General features: G+C 35.1%; 5 protein-coding genes across 6 annotated transcripts; 2 read left to right on the top strand and 3 right to left on the bottom strand.

The window, feature by feature from the left end:
- Positions 1–154: 154 nt before the first annotated feature.
- On the top strand, positions 155–1,552 carry LOC17883045 (uncharacterized protein At2g39795, mitochondrial). The gene is made up of 3 exons (XM_006288409.2): positions 155–477; positions 660–1,018; positions 1,102–1,552. Exons 1-3 carry the CDS (start codon positions 196–198, stop codon positions 1,259–1,261), a joined length of 801 nt encoding a protein of 266 aa, XP_006288471.1. The 5' UTR covers positions 155–195; the 3' UTR covers positions 1,262–1,552.
- Positions 1,553–1,640: 88 nt separating this feature from the next.
- On the bottom strand, positions 1,641–3,523 carry LOC17882225 (PRA1 family protein A1). Of its 2 annotated transcripts, none has more exons than XM_023781011.1 (8): positions 3,210–3,523; positions 2,966–3,006; positions 2,784–2,862; positions 2,606–2,692; positions 2,433–2,521; positions 2,246–2,317; positions 2,034–2,143; positions 1,641–1,946 (listed from the first exon to the last, which is right to left on the bottom strand). In XM_023781011.1, exons 1-7 carry the CDS (start codon positions 3,365–3,367, stop codon positions 2,040–2,042), a joined length of 630 nt encoding a protein of 209 aa, XP_023636779.1. In that variant the 5' UTR covers positions 3,368–3,523; the 3' UTR covers positions 1,641–1,946; positions 2,034–2,039. The 2 variants fall into 2 exon arrangements, with proteins under 2 accessions (XP_023636779.1, XP_023636780.1); XM_023781012.1 differs by having other exon boundaries at positions 1,641–1,904.
- A 2,656-nt stretch (positions 3,524–6,179) lies between these two features.
- On the bottom strand, positions 6,180–9,770 carry LOC17883654 (BEL1-like homeodomain protein 9). The gene is made up of 4 exons (XM_023781885.1): positions 8,934–9,770; positions 7,797–8,194; positions 7,362–7,422; positions 6,180–6,899 (listed from the first exon to the last, which is right to left on the bottom strand). The coding sequence occupies exons 1-4, from the start codon at positions 9,666–9,668 to the stop codon at positions 6,342–6,344; spliced, it is 1,752 nt and encodes a 583-aa protein (XP_023637653.1). The 5' UTR covers positions 9,669–9,770; the 3' UTR covers positions 6,180–6,341.
- A 6,687-nt stretch (positions 9,771–16,457) lies between these two features.
- On the top strand, positions 16,458–18,384 carry LOC17881569. The gene is made up of 6 exons (XM_006288780.2): positions 16,458–16,789; positions 17,269–17,338; positions 17,421–17,572; positions 17,774–17,834; positions 17,914–17,976; positions 18,070–18,384. Exons 1-5 carry the CDS (start codon positions 16,634–16,636, stop codon positions 17,928–17,930), a joined length of 456 nt encoding a protein of 151 aa, XP_006288842.1. The 5' UTR covers positions 16,458–16,633; the 3' UTR covers positions 17,931–17,976; positions 18,070–18,384.
- Positions 18,385–18,746: 362 nt separating this feature from the next.
- Positions 18,747–21,544, bottom strand: LOC17881663 (rop guanine nucleotide exchange factor 7). Its single transcript, XM_006287355.2, has 7 exons — positions 20,987–21,544; positions 20,708–20,824; positions 20,444–20,598; positions 20,230–20,304; positions 19,839–20,135; positions 19,414–19,755; positions 18,747–19,326 (listed from the first exon to the last, which is right to left on the bottom strand). Exons 1-7 carry the CDS (start codon positions 21,213–21,215, stop codon positions 18,880–18,882), a joined length of 1,662 nt encoding a protein of 553 aa, XP_006287417.1. The 5' UTR covers positions 21,216–21,544; the 3' UTR covers positions 18,747–18,879.
- Between the last annotated feature and the right edge of the window lie 834 nt (positions 21,545–22,378).

Genomic DNA, 22,378 nt, shown 5'->3' with positions numbered 1-22,378 from the left:
GATCCATTAAGTAAACTAGAGCCAGCAAAATATGGGCTTCAGTTGATCAGTTAAGTACTTGGGCCTTATTGAATATCACATCATATAGATTCCTTCACTCTATTAAAAGAAACCTTAAACCTCTCTCTCTCTCCTCGGTAAAACCCTCATTTCGATCTCTGCTCATTTCCAGAAAACCCTAGACTCCTCAGAACAATGGCGTTGAGCACCGTGTTTCGTCGCGCCTCGTCTGCAGTGGCTACTATCGCCTTCCGTGCGGCTAGATCTCCGGTGAGCTTCCGTAGTGGCGCTGTCTCAGCGGAGAGGCTGGTTCTTGGTAGCCAGCTCGGGCGTGGGTCGGTTAGTTCGTTCTCATTCTCGAGATTTTCCACTGAAAGTGCGATCACTAAAACAACCGCCGATGAGAATCTCATTAGCGTCATCGAATCTGAAATTGAGTGCGCCGTAGCAGAGGAGGCGCCTCTTGATAATAGCATCGTAAGTCTCTGTTTCAATATTCTTGATTCTGCTCAAATTCTGCTACAATTTCATGAGATTTGGATATTTTTAGGTTTCAGGAATGTGTAATGTATGATTTTAGTTCAATTGTATGTTAGTTTTCGATGAATCTTTATCACATTAGAATGGTTTTTCATTTAGTTAAGATGTTTTGACAACAGTTGGAAGATAAGCCAGAAGGGTTCCCATTTGAAATCATTGATAATCCAGGGGAGAGAACTGTGCTGCTGAAAAGGCAATTTGAGGATGAAACCATCCAGGTGGAAGTTGACTCTGCTGCATCTTATGATGATGAAGAGGAAGGAGAGGAAGCAGAAGCAAACGATGAAGCAGACGATGGAGATCAAGAAAGCCTGGGCAAATTCCGGATTCCCATGGTTGTGAGTGTGGCGAAAAGTGATGGCGTCTGTCTTGAGTTTGGAGTGAGCGCATACCCGGATGAGATTGTGATTGATAGTTTATCGATCAAACAACCGCAAGAATCTGATAATGAGCTTGCTTACGAAGGACCTGACTTTGAGTAAGTCCATATTCAATCATACTGAGAGCCTTGCTTGCAATATATGAGATTGGATATTGAATTTTTGGTTATTGTGTGTGCAGGGACTTGGATGAGAATTTGCAGAAGGCTTTCCACAGGTACTTAGAGATCAGAGGGATCAAACCAAGCTTCACTAACTTTTTGTCTGATTACGTGGCCAACAAAGATAGCAGAGAGTATCTGCAATGGCTCAAGGATCTCAAGTCTTTTGTCGAGAAGTGAATCTGAACTTTGTTCAGATAAATAAGAGCGAGAATTCTTTTGCTTAGAGTTTATCTTAGACGAGCTTGATATCACCATGATCAAACAATCGTGGAAAGTAGATGAGGTTATGCTTGTTGGCAATATTGCTAAATGTTTTTCCTTCTTTTGGGTTTTTTGGTTGCTTCAAGATTACAACAACTCTTTCGAGTTTCAGTTTGCAAAATATGAGATACGACCCCAATAAAGGGTTGCATTTTTCCAAATAATCTTGTAACAAAATTTCTTATCCAAAACCTCTTTTCTCTGTTAGTGATCATTTTTTAACATTTCTTTGTTACTATCTCATGAATCTCATTATTATTGTAACCAGACAGATCAACTAACCTCAACCCAAAAGAAAAAGAGAAAATGCAAAGCTTTTAGACGATTCTAGTACTTGTACACAAAGGGTTTGTAGGAGAAAGAAGAACAGCAAGAAAGCTGGCTTTACAACTTAAAAATAAGAAAAAAACAGGACTATGCTATCAAAAAGGCAAAACCCAAATCAAAGAAAACAGATGATCTCTCAGTCATTGAGCAACAAATCCAGACTGAAAACCCAGCGAACATCGATAACAAAAACCGGCTCTATTTTAAAGAAATGCTGTAAGTTTGGTATTTCCTGCGTTATGTCCTCAGCAGAACACGATCACGATAGTACAACCTGCCAAAGAATGACACCATTTCAAATAAATAACAATCCAATTAAGCTCAAATATGTTAGAAAAAAAAGAAGAATTTTCAAACTTACATTACTCTAAATCTCGCTATAATTACGCCATACTGCTCGGAATTCTTCCCTAAATGTATTAAGGCGTGCCTTCAAATTCGGTGTTCTCAAGCTAGCATGAAGAACTGTAGCTGTATCACAAATTACAAAACGAGGGTAGGTTTATAAAAGCATATGAATTTGAGTGAGAGAAAATAAGTTATGACTATGGACAATTTGTGTAGATTGCATACCAAGAAGTCCAATGAGTAGCGCCAACGAGACTGTGAACAAACCACATGAAATATACCAAAGGGCAAAACTCACTGTGAAACAAAAGAATACCAAATCATGTTTTATGTGTTTCAGGATATATATTTCACAAATTTCTCATCCCAAGTCCCATTAAGTGATCACAAAATATAGTGGAAAGCCACATACCAAGGGAGCATGTCAAGACAAAGACCCAACGGGGTTGACCACATACATGGATTGCTCTCTTTGCTGATGGACGTCCACGAACGCCAGGCCTATAAAACCACAGATAACATAGAGGATAAGCAAGTAACAAAGAGTATAAAACGTAATAAGGAGAGGAAAAATGATAAACATACGTCAAAGGAGGTCTCATTTTAGCAGCTAATTGAGGGGAGAATTGTCTGGTGGTTCGAGTTGCCTTCTCACTAAAAGAACCTGCAAAGCTGTAGACAAGAATCCTCACTATGGATCAACTGATTCAAGCATATCCAGAAGACAAAGGAGTGAGATTTAACAATAGAAGGAAGAAAAAACCTGTCATTAAGAAAGGCAACACTTAATGCCGTCAAAACCGCAGAGAAGATGGCGAGAGGCCTTGTAAGAAATCCCAATCCTGATAAGTAAAAAATTTGACAGTTCCTTAAGTGACAACATCATTGATAAACAACACAGGATGATGATAAGATAGTTCTTAGCCACTTCCTCATAGTACCTACCAAGTATAACGACGATCATGATGAAGTAGTTTGTTCGGTAGCTGCAAAAATAAGATCATCAGAAGTCAAAAATAAAGCTCATAAGCTACTCTCTGATCCACTACTAAGGTCTAAGAATCAAAGTTCTTATTAAAATGACTTGAGCAATTGGGAATTGATTAGATAGGTTGATTACACAATCAGATCCAAACAACAAATTGAAGAAGCAAAGAATCAATCGGCGAACGAGAGAGAGAGATCGTACTAGTAGAGATTGCACTTGAGGCGACTATCCCACTTAGCGAAGGATTTAGGAACGGTGAACCTAGAGAAGAACTCAGACGGCGGACGCGGCGGAGAAGACCAGTCAACTTCTCGGAGAGCATCGACGAGATCCTCAACCGTTACGTTTCCCCAATCCATAGCCTCCAAAAATCTCCGATCGCAAACAAAATCAACTCTCCTAAAATCTGTAGAAGAAGCTACTACAGATTCAAGGTGATAATCAAATTCAAAAAGCTTCCTCGACGAAGATTTAACCAAAACAATTTCGTGCAAAAAGTATCGCAAACGAAAAAAGTCGAATGCTTTTGGGGCAAAGAGGAAAAAGGAGATTTTATATTACGCCACGCGTCTCTTTCTTTAAATGACGCTTATGCCCTTTACGCTGGTTTTTGTATACCCAAACAGACCAAAACCAAATTTTAATTATAATCCGGTTTACTCAAACAGAAGACGACGTTGTCGAATCATTTCATGCCTATTTGGATCAACAGATCTGTTTCGGAGCTTACAAGTATAAGATACGAAGGTTTGAAACCTTCACGATACAAGGTAATAGAGATCGTATTGTGCTCAATGGTTGGATTTATTAATCAAAGGTTTAATATTTAGCTAGAGAGGAATATATAGATAGGGGGACACAAAATAATATTAGTAGCATAAAATCAAACTGAGACTATGTATCAAATCATATCCCACTTAGTGTGACTAGACCAAATGATTGATGAATATATTCTTCTCTTAAAATAGTATATGGTACATTACCTGCGGATAATGAATGGAAATTAAAGAATAAACCATGCATTACTGAAAATGTATACTTCTCGTACGCATATAAATTTATAGTACATATCGAATTCACCTGCTCATAAACATTTACAGTTCAAACAAACATACGTCTCCATGCATATTTGATTCATATCCGTCAACCGTTTATATATATGTACCAATAGGTGAACAGAGAGTGGGAATTACTACCTTTGAACTAAAGAATTTCAATGGAGTTAATGTGATAACTTGATGCTTCTTCTTTCTGCAAAAGTGTGTTTTTCTTGAGTTGGGCTGTTGTGTTGTACCTCGAGTAAGGAAGAGGTAATCTGTATCCCGAGGATTAAAAACTTTACATTTGCATATATATGTATGCTTATAAAGTTTTAAACCTCAGGATGCAGATTACCCATTCATCACCAAGTACCTTCATCTTTATTTTCTTCGTGTAGGTGTTGTTTGAGCTGTTGTTAATGGTGAGATTATATATATAGAGAAGCTTATAAATAGTAATGGTGCAAAAGAATAATACTTATTCCAAAGGTTTAATGCTTCTGGAACAAATACTCACACAAAAACACAATATATTTAGTTTGTCCATGGTTTCTTATATATATTCTCCCTAGTTCAGCTTCAGCATATACTACATATCTGGATAGACCAATATGCGTATGTATATATGTACATGTACGGTTGTGTATAAGGTTGCCGATATATGTGCAAAACGTCTTGTTTCTTAGAACCAAACAAATATGATTCGGAGATATCTAGCCACAATGGCATGAATTTATTTGATGGTTGTATTGTGAAAATGATTCATTCAAAACGTTTATAAAATGAGCACATCGGCTCCTATAAATAGGAGACACAGAGAACCAAAGAAAAAAAAAAAAATTACCAACTTTTATCGATCGTTTTTATTTAGAAGATTAATTCTTGTTTATACGTTTTTGTTTATACGTCTAAGGTGTGGAGAGTGTGATTTCCACATCCACATAAAAGGAGAGGGATTGTGAGAGATCAAATCAAATCATGAGAGAAATTGATTCTTTGTTCTTTACGAGCCAATGATGGCTTCTTCTATTTTTTATTTTTTTTCTTTTTGATTTTTTTTTTATATATAAAAATAGTCTTTTAAATTTTTCTTTGACTGCTTTTATTTTCTTCCCTTGGCTCATTTACATGAACCGATTCTTTCTCAATTGTTTATAATTAGATCGAAAATATATTCGCTAATCCCGTATATGCATGTTTACATCTTTTCTTTCCTATTTGTCGAAAGGTTTTTCATTTTTTTTGGACATTTTGATCAGTTGAATTACATTAATGTTGAGTAACCCTCGTGCATTGTTTGTTTCAGTTGAGTTATGATGAACACAATTATGATCAGTTGAGTTCTTGATTCAGTTTTAAATCAACAATTTAAATTTCATCATTTGAAAATCCTTCAAAATTTTACTTAGAAACTTTTTTAAAACGGATGATGTTTATAGCGATTTAAAAGCATAAGAACATTATATCAGGCTTTGATTTACATAACAGATAACTCATGGATTTAAAAGAAAGGAACAAAAAAAAAAAAAAGTATTAAAAAAGCTGGTAGAGACGAATAAATTCTGAAAGAAAAGACAAAAAAAAAAATTACGAAAGGAAAAGGTTTGTTTTCCAAAAGCAAACCCAAAGTGAAGTGAAGCAACAAAAGCACATCGTCTGCTCTCATGGGCTCTTCAAAAGCCAACCTAATTCCCCGTGTAACATTCATACAAGCGATATCGCACAACCCGAATTGAACCTTTACACCAAACTACAATTTCATCGTGTGTTTAAAGCCGATTGAATTATTACCTTTTTTAATAATTAAATAGATCAATTAACATTTAGTTTAGTTGATTAAAACCCTGACTGCTTTTAGGGTTTTAAAACAGAAGTGTTGGGTGTTCAAAAAAAAAAAAAAAACTGAAGAGTTGAAGAAAAAAAAAAAGAGCTACTCGGCCAAAGACAATTTAATGGAGACTTCAAACATTTTGACAAGTTTACTAATAATATAAAGAGTTAATATAAAACTGCATTATTCACCAACAAAAACTGAACCACGTTAGTTCCAAACAGTAGAACGCCTACCGTAGCCGTTACTCAACACAATACTAAACTAGGTTTTATTTTTCGATCGATCGATACAATTCAATTTCATGCCTCATCAGAAAGATTGCATTTGTCAAAGGAAACAAAAAAATTGAAAACATTCTAATATACACATTCATATGCATTACAATTCCCCCATATATATCTCATACATACCCGAACGTCAAACATATTCTTTTTTTTTTCTCTTCCCACACAAATGATCTCATCCTACAAAATCATGTAGAAACTGATGATTACTACCACCAATAAAATCTCTCCCAAACTGACGATTTTGTCCTTCATACCCACCGCCACCATGACCACCACCGTCGCCGCTACCACCGTCAAGCCCGAACCTCTGAGCAGTTGTCATCGGAAACGGCTCCGGCAAACCAATCTGATGATGAAGCCCTAACGTCAACGACACTCCTCCGTTTGTGCTGTTACTCATCACCGGAACATTTGACGACCCAATTCCGTAGGAGAAGCCAACCGCGTTGCCGCTCCCAGTGTTCACATAGCTGTTGTTGTCGGTGGTGCCGTGAACGTCGTCGTTTCGAGCCCTTCTAGCCGGAGATGAGTTGTTAGCTCTTTGATGTGCTGCGGAGGAAGAAGGGTTGTTGTTGTTGTTGGTGTTGTCAGGGAAGACAGTGGTGCTGCTACGTTCGTCTCTCCAAGAAGAAGAAGAAGATCTCTGAGTTTGTCGAGTCTCCAGCATGTGAATCTCTTCCACCATCGGTTTCCAAACCCTAACTCGTGCGTTTATGAACCAATTCGATACCTGAAATAACATTTCCACAATAATAAATTAATAACCCACCACAAGCGATTTAATATTACTTGGAACACAAAATTCTTAGTTAATCATTATCAATATAATCATAGGAATTAGTTCGCTGAATGCATAAGGAAAAAAAAAAAAACCTAAGGATTTAGTTACCCATTTTTATTACCATTTACCAAGTTGCAATCCTGCCTAAGATAGAGTAACAATTAAATCGAAATCTTTAACGGTTTTATAAAACTTATATTTATGTGCTTATATAGCAAGCAATTTCTTAAATTAAAAATAAGTATAAACTTAAATGTTGTTGTGCTGTGTTTCGTAACCTACTCGAAATTTTAAGATTAATATTTTAACGGTTTTATAAAACTTAGATGTATGTGCTTAATTATATAACAAGCAATTTCTAAAATTATAAATAAGGAAAAAGAAAAAGACTGAAGGTAACAGAAGTGAAACCTGATTTCTGGAGAGACCTGTCTGCTTAGCCAGCATGAGTTTGTCTGTATCAGTTGGATAACTGCAAACAAAAGACACAGACAACTACAATTTAATATATCATTGTATATATACATACATCTACATACTTATTACACACATAATTGCACTTGCAAAACGACATATCCAAGTTTGAGAAACAAACAAGCAGTCGACATGTCCCATCTTAAACATACTTCCAAGTAAAAATACACTTCTATACACACACATATTATATATATTCACACTGACACACACATACATGTGCATCTATAGCTATTGCTCACAAGCATATATATATATATGTACAATTTGGTTCATGAAAACATGAATGGAGTTAAAGTGAAATCAATTGTTAAGTTCAAACTCGAACCCAACAACTTTCAAAAGCGTATACATGGCAAGAGGGTTACTTACGGATGCAAGAAATGATCAAAGAGCCAAGCCCTTAGAACAGTAACGGCACGTTCAGGTAGGCCACGGTGCGGTCTCCAAACAGGAGCATGATGATCAGGGAATCCATGTCTTTGACCAGCAGAACAGAAGCCTCTAGAGCTATCACTTCCTCCAAATCTCAAAGAATCAGTCTTATTCTCGGAGTTCATCGGATGACCACATTGTTGTTGTTGTATCTTGTTGTCGTGGCTGAACTGAAGCTGGTCCGTTATAGCATTCTTCAAACACTTGAAATGCTTAGACAGTGCTTTTAAGGCTAAGGTTGCGTACGGAGCAGCGTGCCCAAGACCTGCAACGCATTCGAATGATCCCATCACAGCTTGTAGCTGCTCATAGTATTGCTTATACCTCTTGTAAACCTTCAAAACGTCACATGGAAATGTTTTTAGATTCCCACTTAAAATAATAAAAATTGGTGATTATAATAAATTTGAATGGCTCATACATTATTTCCTCACTCAAAAAGTATGTTATATACCTCGGAATAAACTAATTAAAATCTTTAAGTCCCTAGCTTTAAGATCATATATATATCTATTGTGTGCATATATTCCTTCATAAAGATGAAGTTCTCTTTTTATCACTTAATGTTTATACCCTTAAGATTTGAAGAATCCAATTCACAAATTTAGATCAAGAGCTATCTAAAGTTACTTCCTCAAGATAATATTATAATTACTTTGGTATAACCTTAAAATTCTATTAAAACTAACAGTAATCAACAATGAAGAAGAGGGTAAGCTTTTTATACACAGGTAAATGTATTAATATGGACGCTATAACATCCTCTATTCATGCAAAACGTTTTAGGGGAACATCAACTTAAAATAACATGTCGTATTATAATGAATAAATATTATATTAAAACGATATAGTTTTAAAATGGCTTTGAAGGAGTTTCATTTTCCAAGGAAGATCTTTTTATTAGACATATCATTTATCACATTTTGTCTCCAATTTCAAAGGACACCGACCAAAAACTGTGAACATTTAACTCAATAATACATACTAGTACATACTTAGACGAAAGTATAGACAGTAATTTACAGATTTAAATAATTTTTCGAAAAATTAAGATTTGATCATATTATTGTATACCTCGTCAAGCATGGAAATGAGTTTTGATTTTTTCTTTCCATTATCTCCGCCGCCATCAGAAACACCGCAGAGATTCTCAACCGTCGGATCAAAAAGCAGGGAAGAATCATCGTCGTCGATGACTTTGTCGGTGTAAATCCCACGACCCACATTACAGAACTCATCAAGAAGCATCTGTGCTGGTTTCAAGAACCTTGATCCTTTAAGAATCGATGCGTATCCAGTGAAAGGTCCAAGAGGGCCGGAGCTTCTAGACGCAACGGTGACGGCACCGGCGTTGGCATCGCCGGCAGATCTACAGAATCCAGAGTTGACAACGCCGGGAACGAGTAGATCGTAAGCAAGTCTAGGGTGAGACGACAAAGATAGAGATAGAGGCTCGGGTTTGAAGACAAGAACGTCTCCGGAAGAAAGACCGGCGTTAAAAGAATGATCTCCGGCAACGGCGACTGCGGTGGATGAAGAGGAAGAAGGGCCACCGAGAAATCCCATGAAATTACTGTAGCTAGGGTTGGACATGTGGTTGTTGTTGTTGTTGGAGTGAAAGCCACCGGCTGCGAGGAAATCGGAATCGGCGAGAGGAAAGACGCCACCGGCCCCGCCACCGCCGCCGGATGAAGAAGAGGGAGGAGGAGGAGGAGGGTGGAAGTGAAAGTGGGAATCAAGAGAGGGAATCCGAAGCTTGTCTCGACGGCTTTGTTGAAGAACATGATAAGGCTCATATGCATCAGCCATGGTAGAAGGATGATGTCGAGATGCAGAAGAAGAAAGAGAGAGAGAGGGAGGGAGGGAGAGAGTAACAGTGTAAGAGATAATGGCGAAACGAGAGGTTAAAAGAGAGAGAGAGAAGCTCTTTTGGTTTCTTTTTGAAGCACGATCAAAATTTTCTTTATGATATATTATGAAAACCTAATATATATATATATAAAATATCTAACGATTTAAAGACTTTGGAATGTTTTAGTGCGGACGAATTTAGTATGAGCATTACAATTTTCTGGTCAAGATTCATCTTTTTTGTGTTTGTTACTAGCATCTATTCAATGTTCTCATAGGCAGTCCCATATAATGGTGAATGATTGTGTGGAATTTTTACTAGTTACATAATTCTGTGAAATCGTTCGTAATTTATATTTTAGTTATGATACTTGAATCATGTTTTAATATTGGTCTAAGCATCTTTTTCAGCTTTTCACTCTGTATATTACTATAAAGTCTATAATATATAGTTTTCAGTCACCGGGATATCTAGTTAACCTCATCTATTAAAAAACGGGTATGAAGACGATGGATACATACGAAACTCGACATGCTGCTATATCTTCGTCATGTAAACAAGAATTTCGAGATTTATTATAATGATAAATAATAAAACTGATGAAAAGTGAAAAGTCCCGGGTTTGGTGGGAGAGGGCTTTAGGAATTCGAGAGAGAAGGTGACCGGGTGTAACCGGTGACACTGGAACTACTGGTTCTTGTACAAACTGTTCTGTGTCTCAGTCTTTCACATACTTACTGACATTTCTACAACTTTTAAGTCTTCTTTTTGTCGTTTTTCTTCTTTTCTTTTGCTCGAATAAATACCTTTTAACGCTAAAAAATAAATTATTCTTACTTTATTTTTATTTTTTTCGACAATCATAATATATACTAGTTGTAATTAGTGATGTCTCTTGGTACAACGTCCAACTTCTTGTAATAAAAGCGTGGATGGTATGGACTAAGGAATGGCCCGTCAGATTAATGGATTCTGCACTTCATGTTACATCGTTTAAGCAATCGTAAGACTGCCTTGACTAATTAGTACGTAATTACATAAACTTTTCATAGTAAGAAAAAAAATCTAAAAGAAAATAACTTTTCATAGTTAACAAACTAATTATTCTGATCACCTTGCAGAAAATTGTGTTTCGCGGGTTGGAATAAACCGTCAAATATGTGTGGATTACAAATTATCAATGATCAAAGACAAATTTGTTGTTATGTGAATATAGCATATAATAAAATACGTCTTAATGAGTTATTTGTACGAATTAAAAACCTAATGAACAGTGTTCTTTTATTGTAGCGAATATCTTTCCAAAAATTATATCCTAAGATATGAAAGAAAATGATTAAAAACGGGAAAAGTAAATTCGACTGTACTGTAATAATCGTGTTTGAAATAATCATTAGAGGATATTTCGTTTGCATGGGAAAATAATGCGACGTAAATCATTTGAAAATGTGTTTCGAACACACTAAGTAATATGGTTTTGTGTTACAATTCTTTATTTATAAAAGTATTTCCTCTTTTGGCTAAGATGGACCACAAAAATTGAAAAAGAACCAAGGCACTCCAATAAAGTATTACAGTAAATTAAAGTTCACGTAATTATTAGTTCTTCTCTTTTTTTACATTGCATCACGGGTAACCACATATGAATATTTTTAAGCAATGGTTCCTTTTTTTATATTCTTTGCTTAACAACAAAAAAAAACAATTCTGAAATTATATATTATTTTAAGAATCTGTCTCCTGTATATATAATAGCTAGGTATTTTGGGACACTTTTTTTAAGTAAATTTATAACAATAGTATCATTCGATTTATTAGTATCTCTAGGTTGATATGCTGCATAGAAAACAAACTTTACAAAAGGAATGTTTTTGTGATGCATGAGGACTAGTTACTAAATAATGTGATGTGTGAATTCCCTCAACCGCAAAGTTTAGAAGAAGATTTGGTGACTAAACTACTTAATATTGAAAAAGCCAAATTCAGTTAGGGAGGATTGCCTTGGATGATCGGGATCTTGCGGTGATGGGGTCTTCGACGTCTTTTTTTGTGTGCTTCTAATGTGATATATGTTGAAAAAGGCCGATTCGATCGAATGTAATAAACTGAGTCGGAGTTTATTGCAACGATGTTGAATCTAAAAGAATCAGTACTCCATGTTTATTTGATGTGTTTTAACAAAAAAAAAAATGTTTATTTGATGTGGGTGTTCAAAGAAAATATGATAATTGTGGGATTCATTAGCTTGATCACACAATAGACATGCATGATCTCGTCCGTGTTGTTGATTGCTTTGGTCCTGAAATTCGCGAACCATGGCTTTGGCTCTGCATATAAATAATTTTGTAATTTTGCGCACAACGAAGAGTCTGAGCCAACACTTGTCAACTTGCAAAACTCTTTTCATTTGGTCGTTATGCTAGTTTGTATCAACACATTTTGACCTATTTTATAGTATGAGAGTTGAAAATGTTAAAACTAACAGTGCGAAAAGTATTAATTGCTTGGTTGGTAGGTCATAATTAAATAACATCCCAACCACAAGAACTATTGAAATTAACTTTAGCTTATCTTTTGGACGAAAACATGCTATATATATACACGAGCATCCAAAATATCACATCACGAGTAAAAATAAAATGAAAATAAGTTGATAAAAAAATACATATATTATTAAAATAAATCGTCACATGCTTTGAAGATGAAAATCCATTGGACCGAACTTCCTAATTGGACCGAAAAATATTGTTGGACGACCAAAGTAGAATATACAAAATCAGATTTCAATTTCGTTTATTTGATACGTATATATATAAATCTTGTTTAGTTAGATGAAAGTCATGTTAAATTTCCTTCATTCTACTAGTATACAAGTAACCAAAATATAATATGAACAAATGCACCAGCTCAACAGTGTTTGCTTTAACAAAATGCACCGTAAACATGATTTTGGTTCAGACTTGAGCCATGAGAGAGGTATACAGTGTTAAAAGAAAAACCTAGGCTTCGTAGAGACAGTACAAAGATTTGAGAGTAGGAGTTAAGTAAAAAAGTAAGCTTTCAAAACTGCAAAGTACTCTCAAGTTTCTGATAAATATGCCCATTGGGATTCTCAGGTGACGTCGTCATGCTAACGTCGTTCAAGATTATTTAGTATTATTTTATTTTAAGAATGAAAGAGACGAAAAATAAAAAGATTATTACGTTTTTGATTTTGGTCTGCACAAATCTTTTGCTTAGTGAGAATCCACCGAGTTTGCCGTCAGTTGATGTAACGGCGTTTCTCGTTCTTCACAAAACTCCGTACTTATTCATAACCCACTCGCGAGTAATTCGTACTCGCTGTAATAGAAATTGTTATGACTTATGCAAACATTTAAAGGCACTCGATTAGAAGAAAAGAATGGTGAATTATGTTATGTATGTAGTAAAATTATGATGGACAAAGAATTTAAATAACACGAGGCAAATCAAGAATTTAAATAGCAGAAAGAAGATAAAATAAAATAAAATAAAAGGAAAAGAAGGAGAATTATGGAAATAGAAACCAAATTTCATGGTACCAATACCATATTTTGGCACATGGAAAGATAATTCCAACTCACTTCTTAAAGTATAAATCACATCAGTCATTCCATGGTTTTTTTTTTTTCCTTCTTCTCTTTCTTTTAAATTGTGAACTAGGGGTATATATATTTCATTTATAAAAATTGCTCGTGAATCAAATCAAAAAAATTAAGGAGGAGGAGGAGCAATAAAGATTAGATTAATAAATGGTCATATCAAAACATTAAATGACAAATCCACACCACATGTTGACGACTATATTATGTTATGTTACATCAAATCCAACTTAGCATCTAGGTTAAAGAAAAAAAGCAAAACTGTTTCTTTTATCGATTCATCTTTTTTTTGTTTATTTTAAAACATTACATTTTAGAAGAAAAGAACGTTTGTTCTTGGGTTATTTTAAAACATGTTTAAGGGCATTTTCAATAAAATATCCCCATTTTTTCAAAAAAAATTCTTATATAAGATGAATGCTATACGCAAAAAAAAAAAATAAGTGAATACTATAATGAAGAGAGGTAAGTTTTTTGATGGCCGGATAAGTTTTTTTTCTTTTTTTTTACAAAGAAAACTAAAATGAAGAGAGGTAATAGTATTGGTCATATCATAAATATTAAATATTTTATTAAAAAAATAAAAATATTATTTGGGATAATACAGTGAAATCTAGGGTCCATGGAGGAGAGGGGAGGGGGGTAGAGGTACAGAGTAGAGGAGAGAGAGAGAGAAGCACTTACTGTGATGACGTCAGCTGTTAGGTTGCGTGACTCCTGGGCGCTGTTTCTGTCTTCGGTATTTAACTTACTGCTTCCTACGCCATCATCCTCTCTCTCTCTCTCTCTCTCTCTCTCTCCATCTACTTGGTTTTTTACTTTTACTAATATTTTTGAGGCTTTAATTCTTTTAATTTTGTTTTAAAATGAAAATCAGAAAAATCTCTTTAATTACTTGAATTATCATGTTTTAAAATATTTCCAAAAATAGTCAGTAAAAAGAGGCACCAGTTGTCTAGTGGTACGATAGTAACCTTCCACGGTTCAGTTCCTGGCTCGTTCACTTTACGTTCTTTACCTCCTTCTTTCGAAACCACAGTTGGTCTAACACCATTTTCATTTTTTCGGCCCATTGGGTTTCAAATAAGGAGCCCAAAGACACATTGCACTCTGTCTTTCTCTCTCTCTCTCTCTACCCAACCAATAATCTAACATCACATTTGAAACCACAAATCTATTGGGCTCTATATAATTGGTCAAGTTCATTTCGTATTCGCTAGCCAAAATCTTGCTAACTACCACAATTTTAAATTATATTATACTAATGATACGCCTTTTTATTTCCACATGTACTATATATATAATTTCAATCGTCTATCCTTATTTACTTATTTTTATTTTTAATTTCGTTTTATGTCACATACTTTTTTTGTTTTTTAAAGGTCATATCTTGAAGCTAAATGTCTTTTTAGATCACATATCCCTTTTTTTTTAAGCTAAATGTTTAGTTAACAACACCTAGGGAGTTAAATAAAATGAAAAAAAAAAGAAACTCTTGATGAGATGAAGTAAATAGAAATGACTTGTGTTAATATTGAGGAAACATGAGTAATAGTGAGACGAAGAAAGATGTAATTTGTATTAGAATCTCGATAAGAGGAATAAGGAAAGGTGTCGTAGTTAGCAGTTTCCCCGACGTATCTCCCGCATGCAACCAAGTTCCCCCCAGCTAACTATGTTCACATTCTACAAATTAACTCTCTTTTTATTTTTGTCTCTATTATAATTGTTATCCAAAACACTATATACTGTATGTGTATTAGGTGAAAAATACTAATATTTATGCATAGTCTTCCTATTAATTCGTTTGATTAAAATTTAAAATATAATTCATTATATAATATTTTAGTTTTTTTTTTTGTTAAGTTTTTTGTCCATCATGTGGTCTAGTTTTATATGTTTATTTAAGCAAAAAGCTTTCAATCTATTTATATTATGTAATTTAATTGTGAGATTCCTCAAAAATAATCACAAAAGCCAAGACGTAATTGAATCTTTACTTTTTTCATTTTACCGTCAAATCAACTAAATTTTCAACTCTTTTGTAAATAATAATTGTCTATTAATTTCAGCTTTTATAAATAATAAAGGTCAAGTTCAATGTTGCAGCCGACAATAGAAAAAGAGATAAGGTTTTGTTTTGTTTTTATTTTAACTGTCACGTGAAACTGATATCTACAAAAGAGCGAATGAGAGAAGCGGAAGAGTCAAAGGATTAATAAACCCAACGAACTTTGACCCATCCTTTTTATAAGGGGTTCGTTAATTATCCATTTTGGATTATATTTCGTGTTTTTTTTGGAGTGACTCGTGGCTAAGGAAGTTGGTAAGTGGTAACTAACCGACCTTTGTATTGTAAGATAAGTTTTGGTCCTACTCTCTTTCTCTCAATTCCATTACCACGTGTCGATCGTCTTCGTCAGACACCTCTACAGTGGGAAGTTGTATGTGGGAGTTAACTAGATAACGGTAATAGCTAGAGAGATATTGACACAACATTATTCTCTTTAAGCTTATCTTTTACTATTATGACATTGACATGAATTCCAACTACCGACGTTTCTTTCCTCCATTGATGATATGCGCTAATCTTTTAGATATAAAATTTCATCAGTTGCCTGTTTAGTTGATGTTGGTTCAAACCTAGCTTTAAGTATCTTTAAATTCAAAAAAGTTATTATATTATCAGTTAAAGTTAATGAGCTATTTACACAAAGATATAAACACTTTAGAGATCAATATATATGCCATAGAGACACGTAGAAGAAAACACTTTTATTCATTTCTTACTGTTTTTTTACCATTTCACTAAATAATAATTAACAAAAAAAAGTATAATATCCCAGGGGTATAATAACGTCACCAGTGACACCATAAATAAATGTCTTTAATTAAAACGTTGGAAACAACATAGTATGTGTGTATTAAAAAAATTCTCTTAACCTTTTTTTTTGTTTTCTAGTATAAGGAAAGAAAATTACTTTTGAGATTTGATAGGGTAATTAGTGAATTAACTACCCCACAACAAAATAAATTAGTTGTAGTGAATTAATTAGCTCTCTCGAACCAGCTCTATAAATTGCCGAGAGTGACCACACACTTTTGCTTCCCCTTTCATCTCACCACATTACTTCTCTCTGTAAACTTCATCTTCGTATAAACCAATACACATCTCTCTCTCTCTCCACTATATATATATATATAGACAAGTACGTATATTACATAAATACAAATACGTATATATGTGTGTATAGTATATAGAGATTTCTGGGTTTAGCTTAAAAAGAGCGACCAATTCAATGGAAGGAAGAAAGAAGAAGGCTTCATCTTCCTCTTCCTCCTCTCCTCCTTCTTCTTCTTCGTTAACCTCTGAGCTTTTTGGTTCTAGAGAGAACCCTTCTTCTCCTTCTTCCTCTTCTGGGATTTTCGGATCCATTTTTGCTCCTCCTCCTAAGGTAAAGTTTCGATTTTTTTTTTTCTTCTCTTTGGAATTCGATTTTGTCGGTGTTTGAATTTACCTTTTCGATGATGTTCGTAAATCTCGGTTTCTGTTTCTATTTCGATTTGAGTTTTCATTGGGGATTTAGGAATTAGGGTTTTCACAATCGAAACGATGATTTACCTGATTTGATCATTTAGCTGAATTAATTAATTGATTGATTGACTGATGTATTCTCAATTTCGTATTCAGAATATTTGAATTGTCAAAGTTTATTTTGTTTGTTTGTTTGTTGCAAATAGTGGATTTTCAAAAAGAGAGATTTTTTAAAATCGAAGACCCCACAACCCCAAAATTAACAATAAGAACACTAAAGAGGAAGAAGAAGAAGAATTTAAAGTGATTCGTGGCTTGGAACACAAGTTTCTCCATTATGAAGAATTTGATACTATTCTTCTCTATTTAGAAAATTTATTGGTTTTGTTCTTGTTTCAGGTTCTGGGTAGAGAATCTATGCGACAAGAGACTGTGACTGGTGGCTGGAACGACAAAACCTCCAAATCTGGTAATCATAATAATCAAAATACATCATCTATGAAATGGTCTTTTGTTATGCTTGTTTATTTATCTGAGAATTTTGTTTGCAGGTGATGTTGATAGAAACAGGGAACAGCAGGAGAATCTTGGTTCAGCTTATCAGCAGGATCAGAGAGTACAACCTTGTCATCTGAGTTCTTCCATCTATTACGGTGGCCCTGATGTTTATTTCCAGCCTCAGAATCCCACCGTCAACTCTACGGTATATGATCTAATGACCAGTTACTCTTGGCCCTAATGTTCAGCTAGCGGTTTGCCTTGTCAAAGCTAGAAACTTTCTTTTATCTAGAGTACTTAAGTCTTGTGGAGCTTTTGTTGAGTTTTAGAACCACAAGTACTTATCGCGCTTTAGATTATTGTTTCTAAAGAATCTTATTAGAATTTTGTATCTTTTGTTTTGAAGAACAAGAAAGATGGAGGCGAAGATGATTCCGGAAGTGCATCAAGAGGAAATTGGTGGCAAGGTATCGATTCTCATCTTTTGATCATTTTGTTCCGTTATGGGGAAATCGTTTCTCTAACCATTCCTGAAATGTTTTACAGGATCTCTGTATTATTAAGTAGAGATCTTACTACGTGAGCAACTGTTATAACTACAAAAGCAAGGTACAGGATAATGAAGCCAAACATCCATTGGAACGATTCTGCTTTAGGTTCTAAGACATGAAAATCTGATTTGTTCGGTTTTGGAATTTGCAGGTAAATAGGAACAAAAAGAAAGGAAGATAGGAGTAGCTGTGGATCCGTTGTTTTTAGTAACTTCTCATCTTATTATTACAAAAGTATGGAAGAAGTTTGAAGCTAGCTAGCTACTTGCAAAACAGGGGAGTGTTTTTTTTTTCTTTTTTTCTTTTTGGCCCTTGTCGTGGTTTAGCGATTGACCCGACCGGTTCAGATTTAAGTTTCCCTTAATTACATAGATAAACCGTTGATGGTTTTGTACAAAAACGCTGTAGTATAGATCTCCAGTTTCCACGCATATAAATAAAGTAAACTCTTTTTGGTTCTGTTTCAGTCGAAGGAAACAGTTATTATACACTTATAATACGGTATATGAATCTTTAATTATCGGTCTGGTTATCATCGGTTTGAGTTGATGTTATGAAAGGTTCCTTATCAGGTTTTGATGGGAATCTACTTTTGAGTTTTGAGGAGAACAATGTTGAGATTCTTCTGCCTTTTGTCATAAAGATGTGTCCTCGAAAGATTCCAATGAGATTCTTTTTACATTTGTCCTAGTTCTTGATTCTATTAAATTGTTCATCCTCTTTGTAGCGTTCATATTTGGGTTTAAATTTCCAAAATGCATTCATTAGACTTTACTGACTCTTCAAAAATTTGGTTTAGTTAACTCCTCTTTGTTGTAACTTGTAATCTCAAAGTCAAATCCCGTCTTTCCAATTATTATATTACAAAACTAAACTACACACAAGAAAGAAAAAGAAACATTATAAAAGATTTAGGATCATAGGAAAAGGGATCCATAAACACCAAGGAGTAGTAAGTAATTCAAATCCCAGGATCAAGGTTCGACACATTCAATGATTCCTTCATGCACTTCTCGAGAGACAATCTCTCGCCTGACGGAGAGTGGCTCGATCTTTCTACTGGAATATCCTTTAATCTTGGTTCGTTCTTCGTTACATAAGCTGTCAAAACCCTTTTAACACTGCTACTGTGAGGAATCTTGAACCGGGAAGGAGATGGCGGAACTGTTATTGATGATCGGAGCTCCTGTTTTGAAGGCGAATAGCTCGGAGTTGTGTAGTTTGAAACAGGCAACGCGGTGGTCTTAAGAGCGTCACTACCGTCGTTGCCTAATGTTGTTGGAATCTGGTCCGATGAATGTCTTGTAAGATCATCAACAAAGAGCAAATCATCGATACGTGCAACAATGTTGAATGCTAAACTCTCTAGAACCCTCGAGTAGCTTTCCAGAATTGATTTCCCAATGTCCTAAAACAGAGAAAAAGGAAATCGTTTAGTGCAGATTAAAAGAAGCAGAGTGATATGGCATTTGATTTCTGTGTTGTAGAAAGAAACCTTGTTATACTGGATTTTGCTCATGTCTAGTGCGGTTTGAGGAAGACCTGGGAACCGTTGTTTTAAAGAAAGCAATAAACTTTCAGCTCGATCCGCCATTAACTCTAGCTTCTCTGCATCAACCATTAGTTCTTTCACCATTTCCCACGATGTTCTAGTATTTGTAGCTGGCTTGGAATTAGTTCTCTTGTGCCATAGATAGATTGATGACTCGACTCGGTTAGCTATCTCTATGGCTTGATGTTCAGAGGATAAGTCAAGGCAATCAAGAAGACATTCAGGTGAAAATTGATCCGATGAAATGTATCTGTAGATTAAATCACCGAGGCAAGATCTTCCTCTCTGAAACATACAAAGAAAAATGCAAACTTTAGCTTTCATAATGGAGTGTGTCAGCGTGATATATGCATAGTTTGTTTTCTTACCCGTGGAAGAGATTCGAGGTATGAGTCGGGGATTTCCATGTCAGCAAGTGTGATACTGTTGATGGCCATGGCAGCTTTTAGTATCTGATTAGTGCAGTCACGTTTATGCTGCAACTGTTTTCTTGAGTTTTCTTGTAAACCTCCTGGTGAAACCCGTGGAACCGGAAGCCACCATTTGTCTTCCTGTCTCTGAAAAGATTTTCGGAAAGAAGATGATCCATCCGCTGCTGATTCGTGCGCCATGATTCCTTGGTCAACATACCAAAACTCTGTCTCCTCAAAACTATCTAATATCTCCTGCAAAGATGGAAGGTGAAGAAAAATGAAACCTTTGCTGCTTAAATTACATAAAGAAACACTCGGTAAGGTGAGAGAGGTGACAGGTTCTCACAAGGAGCATGTTATCTAGTTTCTTGAGTGCTGGGAGATTAACATAAAGATCTGATCTTGGTCTGCAAGTCATTATCTACATCAAGGGAACCAGAAAAAGACTGAGTCAATAATCCGAAGATTTTAGTGTTTCTTATCCACAAATAGAGAACTCGAAACAACAAAAAAAGAAACCTAACACATCCAATTGTTACAGCAGGCTGTCTAGTCTGTACCTCAAGTTTGGTTCCATCAGGAAAAGTTTGCCAAGTTGGAGTCATCTCTACAATGTGATCACTCACACAGAGAAGCCATTCCATTTCTCTTCTCCACATCTCTTTCTTCTCTGTAGGCAGTGGTTCTAACCTCCATAGTTGCCCGAACAAAGTAGCTTAATTTGTTTTAAACAATTCAAGCAAAACACAAAGTCAAAGCCTATCAAGATCTGTTCAAAGAGTTGTTACCAACAAATAATGAAAAGCAACTCCATTTCGACATACCACAAAGATTAGTGATTGCGTTTGAGATGGCTAACGCCGTGCAGACACCATTCCCAGAACCTGACATATCTTCTCCGAGCAGAAGCTTCGAAAACCTTTCCTTCATCATCTCAATCTCTACATAATAAAACCAGAAGAACAGAACAACCTTATAAATTCACACAGACGTCCAAAGCTACGAGCTTTTTAAGCTCGATGAATAAAACATGAAATCGTCAGTGTCCCAGTGAGGAATAAAAGCAAACACTTGGTGGGTGCATTTGGACGGACATGACGAACCTGAAACTCTCGACTGTTTCACACAATCCGAACGAATCTTCTTATCTCCGTCGACATTCTTCACCGACCAACGAGATGAAACCGGAGAAGCAGTGAAATCCTCGGTGCTACTAGGACTTTGTTCTTCCTCTTGTCTGGTTGTTTCAGAGCTGCAGCAACTGCTTTCTCTAGCTTTCTCTTCTTCCACTTGCGGCATGTCGACTTTCAAATCTTCCGACGAATCACCCATTGCTACGCCGCAAAATCTCTCTTCAGACAAAGTCTTCGCTCTGCTCAAAAACGTGAAATCAAACTGCTCAAAGGAGCCTCTTTTTTAATCTCTCTCGCTCTCTGGATATTCTCGTGCTTGAATCGCATTACATTTATGAGAGACCCCTTCTTTCTTTCTTTTTTCGATCTGAATCTTTCAGTTTATTTTCTCGGGAAAAATATTGAACTTTTTTTTTCTGAGAAAAGAAAAGAGAAAAAATGCAGTGAGTGTGTGTCTGTGAGTGATGAGGTTCTCTTGCTCTCTCCTCCTCCTCCTCTTCCACCTCGATCTCTGCATCTTCAACATTGATTTAAAAACACCAACTTTATCTTCACTAAACCAGAAGAGGTGATTAGTATTATTTTAATTCCCTTAATTTAATTGTAAACTAATACAAATCAATGACGACAAGATTTAAATTTATACTATATAGTTTAAAATTTAATTGTTTTTATATTTATATTTATTATGGGAATCGTGTAATTGACGGATCCATCTACGATGTTCTCTTGTTTCGTTTTTGTTAATTTTGTCATCGCTCTTTTAGAAAAAAATTGGATTGTGATTTGATAACCAATAGAATGACGTATTCACTAAGATTGTACATTTCTTTTTTACGTATTCAATTTAAATGAGTTTGGAACTAATTAAAGAAGAAGAAAAAAGAAAGTCGCATTCATTCATCAGATGATATATTCCAACGGTACAATACATCTAATCATCTACAAACACAATTTGTATTCCTTTTGTTTCCGAGTGAAGATTGGTAATTTCATAATTAATGATTACACACCAAGAAAAGAAAAGATGTCACACTATACAAATAGTGCCAATACAAAGAAGTCTCATGATCCTAATGTGCATATGTAAGGGCTAAGAGCATCTCAAAACAAGATAAAACAATTTGTATTCCTATATAGTTGACAATTCCTCTTTTTTTCTTTCTTTATAACGAGTTTAATATTTATATAATCTCAATACTAAATTAATGACTCTCACTTGAAGTCAAAGACAGTCACTGGATCGAACTTTTAAATATTTTGAATTTCTAAAGAAAATAATTTACAAATTTCAAAAAATTGTTACTTCGTGAAGCATTCACTCCCAAACAATGAATGCTTCCTCTCTTTCAAGCCTTCATG

This window comes from Capsella rubella, unplaced genomic scaffold, assembly GCF_000375325.1.
Source record: "Capsella rubella cultivar Monte Gargano unplaced genomic scaffold, Caprub1_0 scaffold_6, whole genome shotgun sequence".
In the NCBI taxonomy this organism is placed as follows: domain Eukaryota; kingdom Viridiplantae; phylum Streptophyta; class Magnoliopsida; order Brassicales; family Brassicaceae; genus Capsella; species Capsella rubella.
This window is presented reverse-complemented; position numbering and strand designations above follow the sequence as displayed.